General features: G+C 38.2%; 1 protein-coding gene across 4 annotated transcripts in view; it reads right to left on the bottom strand.

Moving 5' to 3' along the window:
• The window catches only part of LNPEP (leucyl and cystinyl aminopeptidase), a 65,929-nt gene that overhangs the window by 20,706 nt on the left and 28,110 nt on the right, over window positions 1-17,113 (bottom strand). For all 4 annotated transcript variants that reach the window (XM_080574168.1, XM_080574165.1, XM_080574166.1 and 1 more), the window contains 6 exons: window positions 14,101-14,239; window positions 6,877-7,008; window positions 5,082-5,202; window positions 4,234-4,388; window positions 3,791-3,904; window positions 1,621-1,752 (listed from right to left, as the gene is read on the bottom strand). In XM_080574168.1, the coding sequence (XP_080430294.1) occupies window positions 1,621-1,752; window positions 3,791-3,904; window positions 4,234-4,388; window positions 5,082-5,202; window positions 6,877-7,008; window positions 14,101-14,239 (793 nt within the window). The remainder of the gene's footprint in view (window positions 1-1,620; window positions 1,753-3,790; window positions 3,905-4,233; window positions 4,389-5,081; window positions 5,203-6,876; window positions 7,009-14,100; window positions 14,240-17,113) is intronic.

Below are 17,113 nucleotides of genomic sequence, written 5' to 3'. Positions count from 1 at the left end.
CAGTTTGTAGTACAGCAAAATAAAGTTGTATAATTCAGTAACAGTCACCCTATTGGCTGATTAGGAACCATGTTATAAATGCCTTCCCACTCAAATTGCCAAGGGCATTAGCTAAGATACAAGGCCAAGAGTAGTGGAATACAAACACAATGTGAATGTAGCAAGAACTAAGCAACGAACGCCTCTGAAACAAAGAAGACAGCCATGAAAAACCCGTTTCTGGCAATGCAAGGGCTAAACTTCTCATTTAACTCCTAAACTCCAAGATGTAGGTTGCTACATCTCCATGGAGAAGGCGCACATACTTGCTAGTACCAGTAAACTAATAAAGTAATTGTCTGAATATAACGTTTTACTAATGGACTGAAACTCCAACCTAATCACTTTGAGAATATTTCCATTAAAATCACACAGTTTTGATCAAAGATTGACAGCATTCTAATCGCAGAAGTTACGCAGCTACAGGCACGATCATGAATGTTGTGTAGCTTCCAGAAGCTCACCATGAAGGCAACTAATTGAGAGAGAAACCCTGAAGCCTGAAATAACAGCCATGCCTTCTGACATACAACTTAGGGACAGAAACCAAATTTACTTCACAACCATGGGAAGCTGAAAAATCACATCTCTGTTCTTGTAATTCAGTGAACACAGACCAAAAGAAACAGATGCACATCACTGTGGTTAAGACCATCTGGCATCTCAGAATGCTCAGGGATGCCAGACAACAGGTTGACCAGCTAAGAAAGAGAAAACAAACCAAGACAGCTTTAGGAGGTGCTTTTCATCACTGAGCAGAGAAAGATGCAGCATTTCTAAAGACGCAGTTTTCTAATGAGCACTAGCTCATTAGAGCTAGTTTCATATTAGATGAGACTACAACCATGGTGTTGAAAAAATGACAGCTAATCCAAAAGAGATAAAGGGCTTTCCTCCCATACTACCAAACTCAGGGTACACGACATCTAAACCTGAGACATAGTAAGTAAAACTTTGGCAAATGCAACTATTTGCTTTCCCATGCATTTCTAAGTGAGGCACTGTGAAGTTTAAAAAAAAAAACAAACTCATACATATCCCTCACTACTGATTAGAAACAGATATAATATAGTTGTAGACAACCAGGATATGCTGTAGAATCACCTTACATTCCAGAATGCAAGTCTCCACTCAGAAGGTCTCTAAAATATCGTTTTCAAAAAGCAGAGTAATAAATAAATAAAGATGGAAGAGGGTCAATAAGTGCCTTTTTCTTACTCTTTTCTTAGGATCCTGTGATATTGTTACAATCTGCTATCACAAACAGAATATATAAACAGCTGGACATTTGTTTCACCCATTGGGTCCCTTCTTACATCTTCATGAATATTTTACTTTGTGCCGAACCATGCACCAAACAGAAGTACATTAAGTAAAGACACAAATGCAGGTACATAGTTTTATTTATTTATTTTTTAAATATGAATTTAAAATTATGTAGATGCTCAGAAACACTTCTGAAAGATCCTAGGTATTCCCAAACAACTGCCAGTACATGCCTACTTACTCTTGATCCCACATTCATTTTTACGGTAGTTAATACATCACTTTCTGATTATTTTGAAATATTTTTGAAGTTACCTTGATATAAGAAAGTGCATCAAACATTTCTTCAATTTGCTCTGACGACTGAACAGCAGAAGAGACTGGATGTGAAGAATTCATTGAATCCTTCATCATAGCCTTGAATATTAGATTTAGGAAATCTTCATCCTACAAGACAAACATCTGTGTCTGAGAAGGTAGAACATACAAGTGTTTGAGAAGCTGGAACATACATGGCAAGCAGAACAGTAAAACTCGTCTTTGCCTTGCTCTTCCATTAGTCTGAAACACCATTGCTTGCCTTCTTGCCAATGGAGGCAGCAGAAGAATTGTCAGGGTAGTATTCATGACACCTAATATTTTCCTTCCAGATTTCAGTAGCGGAATCTCACGCTGGTGTTTACATTATCATTCAGACCCTTAAGCTCTTGTTCCAGTAATATATCTTCAACACTAGGGATAATAAACGTACTTAATAAATAAGTATGTGCTCAATTTGTCTCTATGTTTTTAGTTCACTTTGGAGGGAATGCAAAGGCGTTATTTCTGTAGAGTGCTACAATGTTAATGCCCGAAGTCTAACAAAATTATTGACTACAATGATGCTCATGCGCATGTAAACAGCATCTTATCTAGCGATCCCAGTACCAAAGCCTCTTCCTTCTTGATGAAGGATATGGGTATTTAATACATTGTTACCATAATGCAACAACCCTCGACAATTAAACATTTAAACTATTTTTAAAGAAGCTGATTGCATTCCTATTTATTTCATTTCACTGAGATTTAACGAAGCAACTCTCTTTAAAGTTTCCATACAGCAGGAGTGAATCTTAATGGGTTACAGAAAATGAAGGAAAGGCCTGTTTTATGAGACAATCAAGAAATCCTTTGAAGTTGAAAATTTAAAGCTATTCATTTTGAATGCAGTTGTTTGGACTGATTTTTTTGTGTTCAACAAAACACTTTTTGGCACCACCAAGTGGTGAAACAAGATGTAGGTGAAGGTACCTTGTCAGGCACCTTTCAGAACGAAGTACTGAAAAGGAGGTATGTTCTTGTTAGAATACCAGGGTAGCTTTTTGTCGTCCTCTCACCACACATGCTCAAAAGCAGGACAACTTTGGAAGCATACTTTCGGTGAGCACCAAACTCAAAAACCAAATGAAAAAACTTAACACCTAGTTCCAAGAAAAAACTCTACTGAACCAAGTTTGCAACCCAAGTTTCTTAATGTAGTAAAAGAAGGGTGAATTAAATACTCAGAATTCACACCCAGCTAGGATGCTGGGGACACAATCCAGCAAGTAGGAAACAGTCAGTACCAGTCAGGCTTTTAATCCCATGACTAACGCAAATTGCATAAGCACTTCTTGAAGTGGAACCTGTAGCCCTGCTATCTCCCTTCCTAGGAGATACCCTTTACCTAGGATGAGGAGGTAGTCTCTCCACTGCCCCCTCCATGTAGTTCCACCAGTCTTCCCTTCTTGGCCTGAATTCGGTGACAGGAATGCTTTACAACAAGAGGGGAATGATCAAGTTTAAATCGCTTACGTTTTCCAGAGCTTTTCAGAAGCCATACAAGCTGAGTGAGTTTTTAAACCAACACTAGGTTATACCAAAAAGCTTCCTTCTCTCTCCTTCAGACACGTCTGTAAAGAGAAGTGCCCGTTGGGAGCAGTGCTTTGTACAATGTATGTGGTGTAATTCCACGCTATCAGCATCCACTGGGTCGGACCGTAACATACTTTTAAATCCAGTCCCTGACTCGCGAATCCCAAACTGATTCAGACATGATTACCATAATGATGGAAAGACAAAAGTGACTCCAGGCATATTTAGTAACCTAAAGCTCTGGTGATGCCTAAGGCTACTGGAAAAAGTGGAGAAAAAAAACCTTGGTCAATGACATACCTGGGCTTTCCTTGTAAACTTTCAGTTTTAACCTATCTATAACACAAAGACTGTATTTACACTACCACCAAAGTTTAAAAAAAACAAAACCCACTCAAACAAACAAATGAAAACCTACTTCCAATATAATGAAAGGCCCTATGAAGGAGAGGTATAATACAAAATAAAGAGATATGAATGCTACTCAAAGTGGACTTCTAATATGAGTTTATAAATATCAATCCTTCGTGGTCAACATTAAAAAGCAGATCTTAATGAAGGTACAACAAGTCTAGTTATAGAAAACACTTACTGAATGTAATTCTGGAAAAATCTCCTCCATGGCAAAGTACTCCATGAAAGTGGCAAATCCCTCATTCAGCCAGAGATCATTCCACCATTCCATAGTTACTAGATTGCCAAACCACTACAAAAGACCAAAACCAATTATTTTTCTGAAATAAAATCAAAGGAGTACAGTGACACTCCATCCATCCTCAGCTTTATTTTGTGACAAAAACAAATTTATTCAAAACCACAGCATGCTTTTGCATGAATAACTCGGTAATTAGACAGTGACAGAATTGCACTCTGCCTGTTGCACTGGAGAAAATACTCTTGCAGGTATTCGGAAAAGATAAAATGCACAACCTAGTAGCAGTGGAAGCAGATGTGAATTTAATAAACACGATTGCATTCAAAAACAAACAAAAAAACAAACAAAAACAAATAATGACCTCCCCAATCTAGTAATACCTGATGGGCAAGCTCATGAGCTATCACTGCAGTTATTAGCTTTTTATCCCTTGCTGAAGAAGTTTTACTGTCATACAACAGTGTTGTTTCTCGGAAGGTGACCAAGCCCCAGTTTTCCATTGCACCAGACTGAAAATCAGGAATTGCTACCAGATCTGGAAAAGATTTGAAAGAAGCTATTGAAAACAGCTAGTTAAAAGCATATTTCAAGTCTATCTATTCTATTACATAATCCATGAAAAAAAAATCATTATTTAAATCCTGTGGTGTGGGCATGCAGTCACATTTCAAGCATGAAAGCCTCATGGATTTATAGCCGTGTTTCTTTAGCAGTATTCTTACACAAACAACTTAAAGCACTACACACTGCCTTTAGATCTTGCATGCACATGAGTAACCAGGAAATGCAGCTGCCACTACTGAAAGTGGCATGTTAGATGACTGCATTTAATAACCTTTCCAATCACAGTAATACATGCAGAGAAGTCAGGTTACAGATTTCACACTGGTGAACACTGTTCTGTCTGAGAATTCTCTATCTCCCTATCAAAGGGCATCACATTAAATGTACATTGAATTGTTTCTTTGATGTTACATACAAGTATAAATAACCCATTCTCAAAAGTTCACAATTTTCTGGCTTGTGGATCACTTGGCATGTACACTTAATGAAACATGTAGTGGATTTTGAAAATAATGTTTGGGCAACCTTATTTCAGAGATGTTTTATTCCATCTTATGTATTTATTTATTTAAAAGACACCTGAGAAGAATTAAAGTTCCCCTGCATTTCTCAGAATTTATTAGGGTTTCTTTTTGTGCTTAAAAAAAAGTTCAAAAGAACTTACCTAATTTTTCAAGAGGGTAATTTATTAAAAAGTACTTTTGATAAAATTCCAGAAGTTTCACTGCCGTGTTTAGAGCATACTCTACTTGGTTTATATGCTGTGGTATGGCATAGACAGATACCTAGTCAAAACAGAGAAGAGAACAGACTTTGAAACTTACAGCTACAAAAGCTTTAGAAGTGGCTCTATCATGAAAATAGCTTTGATTAGGTTACAGGTTCATCCACATTTAGATGCATACACAAACACAAAAGACAGTCTTACAGTCTGGAAGTGTTCTTACAGTCTCTCTTGGACTATTAGACACTCTTGGCAAGCAAAGAACTCACTAGCTAGACTCTACCCTGAGCTGGTATGATCGTTTTCAGACTTCCTGTCATTAAGCTAGTAAATACTATACATTGCTAGCCTGTTTCTGTCTGGTGCCTTCTAAAGCTCTGCTAGACTTCCTTAGTTTTGCTAAACCTTGCTTGGTAAGAATAAAGGAGAAGGACAGTGAAGAACCACCCTCCCTCAGACAGAATACATCATTTCTTCTTTTTCTCTTCTCCTACATAGTTCTATGATACCAATAACCCATGCAAATAATTCTGTTATGGAGAAAGGAAAGCACACCACACAGACAGTTGTTTCTCTCTGCAAACATGAAACATTTTGTAGAGCAATCAATTTCCTCCCAGGAAAAAGGCTATAGAGCTGAATAGCAGCCACAAGGGAAAAAGAAAAAAAAGCACAAAAAATTCACCTTTTCAAGTTACATTATATGCAGTCCATCCTATTCAACTATAATTAGAAATACTTCTCCAAAACAAAATTAAATTGTATTGACCAGCATCCTTACTTCTGTATACTAGATTAAAGAGATATAGATCATGACATTGCTTCACTAGCCTGGAAGACAGCAATTTTTAGTAGTTTTGGAAAGGGCTTCTCCTTCTGTAGTGCTACTATTCCCTCTACAACACCACACAACTCTTGGCTCTTTCTAAGTACCTACTGACACTTCCAACATTTCTCCACACAGTTCCAGCTACAGTCATTAAAATCACTGCCTACCTGAAACTCCTGCATTTCTTAAAATAAGATTAAGGAACAACTCCTAGTATTATCATGTTTTCATATTTAGTTACTTAAACGGCACACATTGCAGAAACTGCTCACTTACTCTGCAGTCCATATCCATAAAAATAAATAAATAAATAAAAACCTGACTTATTGAAAGGTAGAGGGTTTTGGTTTTTTTTAGGTATTTTTTTTTATATAACATATTTGCTGCTCTATCTGAACACATATGACAAAGTGTATTGTGATGTAAATAGTATGTTTGCTTCCCTTGGGAACCATACTGTTTCTGTACATCTTTTGAACCATTCTTGGTTCCGTGACATTAATCCTTCACAGATCAAGTATTAAAACCAAATGTTTTAAAAGCTTCCAGTTATGAAAGCTCTTAGGAGTTTTAGATTTTGTGAATTCCTACTACTAATAAGCCCTGATGTTGAGTCCCACGCTGCAGAAGTCTTCTCAGTCTGGTATAAGCCCTGACATCAATCCAGCCTAAAGCATATGGTCATTGTCCAAAATAAGCATAATACTGTACCTACGATAAGTATCAAAAAAAAAAAAAAAAACAAGAAAATAAATAAATGGGGTGGGGGTTCATGGAGGGAGTCACTAGGTCTTGTAGAAAGTTTGTGTTTGCTCGTTGGTTTGTGGATTTTTTTTAATGGTTTTGTTTTCTTTGGCTGCACTGGGAAAGGGGAGGGGGGGGAACTTACAAGAGGAATAAACGTACCAGACTCCCATTAGTTTCTTTACTGATGTTTTTCAAGTCTGCAACAACAAAGGCTACCAGGTAGGTGCTCATCTTCAAACTCACAAAAAATTCATCTTGGACAATTCCATTTGTCACAGGAGTAGTGGCTTTCTGCAGATAAAAGAAAAGTATTACTAATGTAGACAAAAGAACACTAAAGCATGCAAGAAATCAGTGTTAAATTGAAGAATTATTTCACAAGTGGCTAGGAACAGTTTATAAGCAAACCTGAAGAATAAATTTATATTTTGGTTATGTTTCAGTAGGACAGGTAAGACCCAAAATCTACCCATGGTGTAACACAGCTTGAGGAGACATGGAACATGTAAGCCTATATAACTCAAAATTACTTATCAAGCTTTTAATATGCAGTATTAGCAGACAACCGCATTGTTGGAGACGTCCTCTATCTCATTTAATTCATACTTAAAACCCCTAGTATAATCCAAAATCAACAGCAAGATTAGCATTAATCCACTGTATGCACAGTTCAGCACAGGCTGTAGGTACAGTTCAGCATAGTAGGCACAGCAGGCACAGTTCAGCAAAGTCTGAGAATACAGGCACTGCACAGATTAAATATTTGTCTCTTCCCAGACATCTCTTCAAGAACAGGAACTAAGCATACTAAATAAACAAAGAAAAAACACACAGCATGACTCCTCCTCTGCCTAACCCCTACCAATTGGAAGAAATTTCATTTTAAAAAGTTAAGAAAACCTAAGGTCTCATTCACTTCAAAGCACAAACATGTCCAGTTTAAACACACGCTGTCAAATGTAACTGCCCACTCAACCTTCTGAAGTATGATACCATTGTGTATCTTAAGAATACTTCTTAAGAATGCAGACGTTTTTCTTTAATATTAATCCTGGAAATCCAAGCTCTACACCTAGAAGTAATTCTTTGTATAGTCCTTCACAAAGAAATTACATAAAGACAACAGCTAAATGTATAAAAATCACTAATGCAGAATAGTAAAGGTTTGGAGACAGTGACAGTAGTACATGTGTCTTCTGAAACTTCATAAATATGTTTGTTTCCAGAAACCATGAGCATTTAAAAGAAACAATAACTCTAGCTTTGGACAAGACTGTCTCAAACCAAACAACGACCTAACATTTAACTGTCACAAAAAATAAACTGGCAGCCTGAAAGAGGAATATATGTTTAATCCTGAGCAGAGCAATACAATCATCCTGTCTGGCCATCATGTACGAACAGAATTTCTTTCTTGAATTTCTTCAAAACATTCATAAATTTATATATACTACAACTTCATTATCATAAAAAGTGATACTGTACTTAAGGGGACAAAGTGTCTGCTGTGGCTGCAAATAAACTGTTTCAAGTCAGTTATCCTCATTAAAAAATAAAAATAAAAAAAATCACAAAACACAAGCCCAAAACTCATACAGTTTACTTCTAGCTTGAATGTGTGTCAGCCATTAAATATTGCCATATTAGCTGTGCACACACTAGTTGAGAAATCCTGCTCCTGAGATCTCCTGCTAATGTAAGTATTTATAGAAATCGATGAAGCTCACCCTTTAATATTCTCCTGGATAGAGTTAAGAATCTGATCTTAATTGTCTCCATCCAGTACAGCCTGTTCCCAAGACGTGCAGTTATTACAGGAGAAATTTCAGTTATTTATTTTTCCTAACAGAAGTTTAAGTGTTTATTTTCAGAAGAGGGCCTATCCTAGTAATGATCTCACCAATGGAATATGCTTTATGCAACAAGATAACCTTATCCACATTTGGTATTTCTTTCTTTATGCATACACAGATCAGCTCACTAGCCTGAAGTGTTGCATTGGGATCCCATGCTACCTAACAGAATATCTAATCCAGGCTAAGCCTGATAGGTAGGAGTTCAGCATGTGCTAGAGCACTTGGAAGATCAGGGACAAAAAACATGCCAATAAAAAGAAGGTTTGCGTATAAAAGTTGGTACTGCTACAAGAGAACTCATTGATGCCAGGAATGTTCTTGAGGTAACATACTTTTCCACAGAAACGCTTGTCTAATTTCTTTGTTTTGTACAGTCACAAAAAATAAAGATTTTACTGTAATTCACAAGCATGGGAGAGCAAGCTTTCCTGACAAGTTACAAAACCCAAAGGGACCACTTCTAAACCCACTAACTGCAAGTTTAGATATCATAACAACAAATGAGGAAATATACAGGATCAAGTTATCAGGGTATCGAGTTGAGGAGAGAGGAAAAAATATTGTTTGCAGTATAAACACAAATGAGTAATTGTTCTAGAGATACTGTCCATTAGCAAAACTATCAATTCACTTGCTCTGTGTGTTCTTATAACTTCTTGATAAAAATCAAATTAAATCTGACTTAACAGACATGAGAACTTGCCTTTGGTTCTCAACACTAAACATACAACTTCACTGCTGTTTATGTCTTTCTCTGATATTCTCTTTGTTTCACGTAAGGACGCCTTCTCAAATCTTTATCACAAAAACAACGTAATAACCGTATTTTAAAACAGAGATGGAAACAAGAAAAAATGCAAATGATAAGTTTTTGAAATGTTTTGTCTGCTGTGCTCTTAAAACATTCTCACTCTAACAAGCTCAGTAATTGGTACAGAGAAAAAAATAGCGGGCAAACTAGAAGTGCAGTGAAAAGTATCAGATACCAGGAACAAATGCAGCAAGACAGAAGTGGACTAAAAAGCAGAGAACCAGATGATGGAAAAAGCCTGACAAGATGGGAGAGGAGGAGAATTCTTAGCTTGAAAGGACAGAATCTTCTGCCTATGGCACTCACAGGTAGTTGAAGAGATGTAGTACTCAAGGCAGAAGCAGCAGCAGCAGATTTGAAGGTAACTCAAGTGGTATGACAAACATGAGCAGTAGTCAAAATGCCAAAAAGATGCAAGAGACATATTCAGAAGGGAATTTAAGATGCAGGAGTGCCATAAAAATCACTTGAGGAATGACTCTATGTAGATCACAATGCTGGGAACAAGGAAAGGCACGCACATTTTCAATGCAGTACAGGAACCGCTAAGTATGTAGTTAAAGCAATAAATAGGGAAAATCCATAATATCCACGTTTAAGATGATACAAATGTGCAATACCAACCCATTTTTCACTGCAAGTAGGAGTAAAAGGACACATTTCCCAAATCTCCATTTTTTCAAATTGCTTCCTACCTCCTTGAAAAATGAGCAATGCAATGAATACGACACTGCGGTAAGAAAGGCTAGGAACTTACATGTAAATGTGTCCTGAAGTGAGGTGGAAGAAAAAAGATGCATTAATGATCTAACTGTAAAAGCACCTTATCAGTATGTTTTCTCCATGTGGATGATGACTTGTGGCACACACACACAGAAAGAGCTACCAACTGCTTAACAGCGCTTGGAGCTGAGCAGAAACAAATGAGATGGGGAACGGCTCCCTCCCCAGTGCAAAATGCCACAGGCACATACCTTGCAGGACTGGCAATGCAAGGCCGGCATTATGGAAAGATGCAAGGTGAAGGCAAATAACTGTCATTCTTTCCAGATTTAAATTGTATGTCTTAAGGTCTGGGAGTCTGACTAATTAGAGGAAGATCCTCTGACAAGAAGCAGTAACTCACTAAACAGGAAATACAGAGTTGCATTTTCAGGCATATTGGTTGGATCAGTTGAGCTCAAAAGTCACAAGTCTTAGCAACACAGAGCCTCAGCTACAAGCAGCTCAGCTGCTGATTCTCTCAGGAAGGTAGAAAAGCCTGCTTATACATACTGATGCTTACTGTTGACTGCATCAAGTGACCCATTTGCATAATCTACAAGAAGATAGTTTGAACTTTCGAAGCCTTGCCCAATACCACAAACAAATGCAGTAGTTTCCCAGGTGACTTCTTCCTGCACAAACAATATTGCACAAACACCTTGCACAAAAGACATGAAATCTAAGTGAAGTCAGAAGAGAAAGGGAAGTCAATGGAGCGGCTAGATTAAATGACAGAACAAAGCATTTACTGAAGAAAGCAGAATGGAGGTGCTGCACAGACACATTGTGAGAGAAAAACAAGGGAAGTAAACATGCCTTCTGTTACAGTGAGGGCCCTTGCTTTCCCTTCTGGAGAAATCTATTATCAACCACAACTGGCATTAGCAGACATACTAAATGACAGCAGACCAGTAATTCCTTTCAAACTTTCAAAGAGGAATTAAAGATTCCTGAATTGGGGAAATTTCCAAAATGAAGCAAAAAGTCAAGCAAATAAGTAAATGTTAAAGGAGAACACAGAACTTAAAGACAGATAAACTAAAATAGTAGCACCCAGCAACCCCCCAAAATACCATCCTTGATCTTGAATTATCCCCAACCATTTTCCTTAGATACCTAACCACATATGACAGTGAAGCAGAGTTAATCATCGTTTTTCCCCCATTTCATCTGCCAGTCATTACCAGTCAAGAGGGCAACTAAGCCCTCTCATTGATGCCATAGGTATACCAGATAATTCTAACAGAGATGAAAACTATCGCGTTATAGAGATGATCATTCTGGGAGTTACTGAAAAACACTTTAAAGACAATGCAGTCATTGGTCATAGCCAGCATTTGTTCATGAGAGTCCTGCTTAACAAACTTAATTTCCTTTTACCGTGAAGTTACCCATCTAGTTGACCAGAGGAAGACAGTAGATGTGACTTGGGGGGGATTTTAGCAAGGCCTTCTATGCTGTCTCACACAGTATCCTTCTGGACAGAATGTCCAGCATACAACTAGATAAATACATGATATGATAGATAAACAATTGGCTGACTGGTTAGGCTCAAAGAATTAAAGTAAATAGGGTTTACATCTGGATGGAGGCCAGTTACTAGTGGGGTCCTCAGGACTCCATTTTGGGGATGGTTCTCTTCAATGTTTTCCTTAATGACTTGGATGCAGAACTTGAAGGTAAGTAAGTTTAAGTAAGTTCAAAGGTGAAAATAAACCAGGAGGAGCAGTTGACTCCCTCCAGGGTTGAGAGGCCTAACTGAGAGATCTTCACAAATTAGAAAGCTGGGCAGTCACCAACAATATGAAATTTAACAAGAGCAAGTGCTGGATGCTGCACCTGGGACAAGGGAAACCCTGGATATAGGCACAGAATAGGGATAAGAGGCTGAAGAGCAGCCCCACAGAAAGGAACCTGGTGGTTTTGGTCAACAGCAAGTTGAATGTTAGTCAGCAGTGTGTCCTGGCAGTCAAAAGGGCCAGCCATATCCTGGGGGGCATCAGGCCCGGCATTGCTGGCTGGTCAAAAGAAGTGATACTTCCTGCTTTGCGCGTGTGCAGCCTTACGTCAAACACTGTGCAGTTTTGGGTGCCACAATATAAAGAGAACATAAACCTATTAGAGGGCGTCCAAAGGAGAGCTGCAAAGATGATGAAAGGTCTAGAGGACGGGATGCATGAGGAGTGGCTGAGGTGACTGGGTTTGTTCAGCCCAGAGCAGAGCAGGCTGAGGGGAGGCCTCATGGCAGCCTGCAGCTCCCTCACAAGGGGAGCGGAGGGGCAGGCGCTGAGCTCTGCTCTCTGGGGACAGTGACAGGACCTGAGGCACGGCATGGAGCTGGGACAGGGAAGGGTCAGGCTGGGTGTTACGGAAAGGTTCTGCACCCAGAGGGTGGTCGGGCACTGGGACAGGCTCCCCAGGGCAGTGATCACTTCACCAACTCTGCTGGAGCACAAGCAGCATTTGGACAGTGCTCTCAGACACATGGGCTTATTTTTAGGTAGTCCTGTGTGCAGCCAGGAGTTGGACACGACGATCCTTGTGGGTCCCTTCCAACTTTGGATACTGTGGTGCAGTAGAAGAGTTGCAAACACAAACATTCTTGGTCAGTACTCATGATCTGTGGAAGGTATGCTTAAGAACAGAATAAATTTCAAGCAACTATTTGCAATTTGCTCAGCAATATCTAAACACAAGCAGCAATGACAAACAATAGTTTGTATATAAAAAATGATAGAAGCTGTTTTATGAAAATTACTTTAACCACTTGTCCAACTTCTGGCAGAGGAAAGCAAGTAACCGCCCTTTCTTGTTTACAAAAACAGAAAAAAAAAGGAGAGTTGTCAAGCAGTTTGTATAGTGATTCTTTCAGTGAAGAGAGCAGCCGATAATGTCCTCTTAGACCTGGATATAAACCAAGGTGCTGGAATCCTATTGAAGTAATTGTTGAGAATCACCACAAATCCATTAACATTCATTTTGTATGAGGAAGACACTGTTTCACATAGGTACAATTATCAGTTTGCTTTTCAAAAAATGGGGCAGCTACACCAGCATCTGAGCCTTTGACAGCCTCCTGAAATCCATGTATACTGGCACAGTATACATATATGTTTCACCAACACTGAGGGCATAATTTTCTTCACTATTAGTTAGATTAATATCAATATTCATGAGTTTCTATTGGGTGATAAAAGGTGGTTATGCTTTTGATGAGAGAGGACCTAGTTCAGATACAGACTAGGAAGTAAGTTGGTCTTGATGGTCTGTCTAAATGAATTAGGTTTCTATTAAGGTTTCTCCAAACACTTAATGGCATCAAGCATCACCATAAAATTCAGATATGCTTGTAGAAGATTTTAACTGAAAGGATCTACCTGAAGGAATTTCAGATCCTTATTTGAATTCTGGGGTTCAGACTGTTTACACCCTACTTTTGAGCCTCATTCGTGCTCAAAAGTCCATCCTTCTATACCAGACATAACAGAGACTGCTCCTAGTTACTAATGATACAGAAACTGTTGATAAAGACATTCCAGTCTTCTGCAAATGTGCAATATCAGCAAACACAGAAACCTCCAAAGAAAACCTTAAGTGCTTTTGTGATTGTTGTAGCCAACAACAAAATCCTACAAGATTACAACTCATTTACCCTGAGCAGGAATCCCTCCTATAGCCATTCAACTGTCACTACAGTAACATCCCTATATTATATAGTGTGTTAATCAGTCGTTCCCCTCCCCCAGAGTTACTTAGCTCAAGTCCTTGAGGAACAGACATTTGTTTTATAAGAAAGTCAGAGTGTACAGTTTATCTTCTCAAGGTCCAAACTAGATGATCCTATGATTCTAATTTACCCCCCGAACATTAATGCAGCAAACACAATGCAGAGAACTTACAGAGATTACCTAGGAGATAGCTCTACTAAAATTCCTGTATAAAAGTAAGTACCTTTGGCATATTTGACAGAGCAGTAAGTTTCTCATCTCTCTTGATCTTGATTAAAAAAGTAGCTTTCAATGCTGGTTCATCAAAGCATGGAAAAGCAGACCTTGCTGCCAGAGGTTCAAACTGAGTTGCTGCAAACCACCTAATGAAGAGAGTAGAGAAGGGCAAATTAAGAGTTATGAAAAGGATAAATGACAGTTTATGTTTGATTGTACACAGTCATCTTTCCCCGCAAACCTTGTAACTGCTTGCTATGGAAGAAGCTTTCCAAATGGCAGATAATATGGTCGGTCCATTTAGAATAAATGTTTCATTAGGATTATAAAGAAGTATTTTTGAAACCAAACAAACTTATCTATTGGAGAACTAATCTCCTTGGCTGTTTCTTGTTTTCTTATCCTATACCTGAATTAATGCAATTAAAGAACAGTCACCAGACCAGTGATCTTTCCAGAAAGAGGGAACAAAGCTTAAAGGAGACAAATTTAATCAGTGGACATGCCAACCATATAAAACGTTTGAAACCTCAGCAGCAGACATAACAACAGGGAAGCTTTTCCATCTAAATGTTGTGCCTTCAGCTGAGGATGCTCTTGCAGTTCAGCTGTCTTCCTGCTTGCTTTGCTAGCTAGCGGATGTAAATTCATGCACTGTCTTGCCTCTAACACAACAACTAGTCATATCACAAGAGAACCTCTCAAACATCTGTGGACCTCCTCAAGTGTTTTGATATTAACTAGCTCCAGAAATTACAGCTTTTTCTAGAGAGTATCTCTGACTTGTGTTCTGCTCCCCCAGGACAACCCTGGAACCTAAACATGAAGTTCGCCAATTTGTCTTCCATTTACCAAAGAAACAGTTTCTATTTTAAACCTACTGCCAAGCTCCCCAGGAGCTTTTGGGGGTTGTCTTTTATTTTACTCTGACTCCAACATTTTGGACCTACAGCTTTTCTGAGGAGGCATGTCACTGTCAATTCATAAGATTTATTCTCCTGGTCTGCTTTCAACTTTAGTCCTCTCTTTCCCATCAACCACAATCCTGAAGTTCGCAACGATCCATTTTGCATAAAAATATAAATAGGATACAATCTGTTTAATATTTTTTTAAAAAATCATGTTGTCAAAATAGCCTGTATTCCTAAAAACACTGACTGTAAGCATACAAAGACAACAAACACCCTGGGAAACAGAGGCATGTAGGGCAATGGAAATGATGATAATCGGTAAAATTTACTGGAAACTATTCATTGAAAAATATGTAAGTTAAAGCATCCTGTCTTTGAACAGAAGCAGGTAGCACTAGACTAAAGGTGGACAAAATCCTCCAAACTTACTAAGATTCTCTTTTTCCTCTCCACATACAAGCTCTTTCTACTACTGCAACTGCAAGATGACAAAGCTTCAACTACATCAGACTACAAAAAAGTATGAAATCTCAAGAAGTAGCTATTTACAACACTTGATGTTATTTTTGCCTTCTGCAATCTTACTGCAAGACTCTACTCTTATCACCATGAAATATGGAGTGAAATGAAACTGTATGTCTTTCAGGGCTTGTGATAAGCTACTTATATCTACTTCATTTCATCTTGTAATTACGTTCTTCTGATGCAATGTACAGCCTTTGTGATTTTTTTTTATTACTTAAAGAATTCCAACACAGACTTTTGGCATTTTTGTTATATTGTCAGAAGATTGAGCCATAGCAGCAGCTTCCCAGGAAGCAGCAGGTTCTCACTAATCATCACACATACAATATCATGTATTAGTATATGAAAGGGCTCCTCCTGAGCGTAAGAGACTTATTGACAGTGTGCCACCTTAGATATCTGAACCTCTGTACCTCAGTAAAGCATCTTCATCAGACCTGTGCAAATTGAAACAGATCAGAAATGCTTTAAACCAAAATTCTGTCTTCAAAATCTTGATCTCTTACAGAAACTCCCCCAGACAACCTCACATAAGGACCAGCAGAAACGCATGGGAGTGAAGGGGAGAAAGTTTCTGCATTACTCCACAGCTGCTGATCACTTCAAGAACCCAATTATACTCCACCAGTTCTTGCATATATTTGAAGACAGCTGCTGCAGACAACCTGTTTTCTTGTACATTTCAGCAGTATGTTACAGATCCACTAGGACCTAGCTATGGGGAGTTTTAACAGCAAATGGTAAGTAAACTTCTGAAAAATAAATCAGTTTTAGTTTAAATATCTTGTCAGTGCCTAGAGAGGCCTGCTGAATCTGAAATGAAATATACTATTTTTTATTTACAGAATAATAAGAAATATATCTTTCACATGTTGTGCAGCTTCCTAACAGTCTATGAAATCATCTTTACACTGAGCAGTTTTTATTTTAAAAGATGGCTACCCTTGAGGGACTTGAATAATTCAAACATGAGCAGTGTAGTTATTGTATCTCACTGGAAAAAGAAAAAATTATAACCAGTTTGCCACATGTTTTTTTAGTGAGACTCCTTGAAGTATAAAAACAGAGCAATAACTCTAAGAGTCTTGTTTTAAGTCAGTGAAAATAAGTAAAATATCAGTGTGATCCCTTCTCCAGAGGACAACTTCAGTGGTATTAATTATAAAGTTTGCCTTCTCCTTTCAGGAAACAAAATCTACTCATAAGTATTTGGGGCATTTCCATACAAATTCTCTGCTGTTAAAAGAATTTGTAACGCTGATGACATTTTTTTTCTCTTTTCCATGCTTTTCCCTTTATGTACCATTTCACTTTTTTTTTTTGTTTAGGTCTCAGCATTTCTTAGAACAAGCTGGTAAGTGTTTATTCCATTTAACAGCCATTTTGTAGGCCCTTCACATCTACTTTCCTGTCAGCAAGTGAACTTACCCATAGTGCTCTTTTCATCTTTCTTTTGCACCACTGTTTCTAGAAAATCTGCATGGACTATTATATGTTAACGAAGGCACGAAAAATCTTAAGTACACAATCATGCTAAGGACCATTTGAAGTAGCTGGTGGTGGGTAGCTATTTTCGTTAATCTT

This window comes from Anser brachyrhynchus (assembly GCF_964034855.1).
Source record: "Anser brachyrhynchus genome assembly, chromosome: Z".
Classification (NCBI taxonomy): domain Eukaryota; kingdom Metazoa; phylum Chordata; class Aves; order Anseriformes; family Anatidae; genus Anser; species Anser brachyrhynchus.
This window is presented reverse-complemented; position numbering and strand designations above follow the sequence as displayed.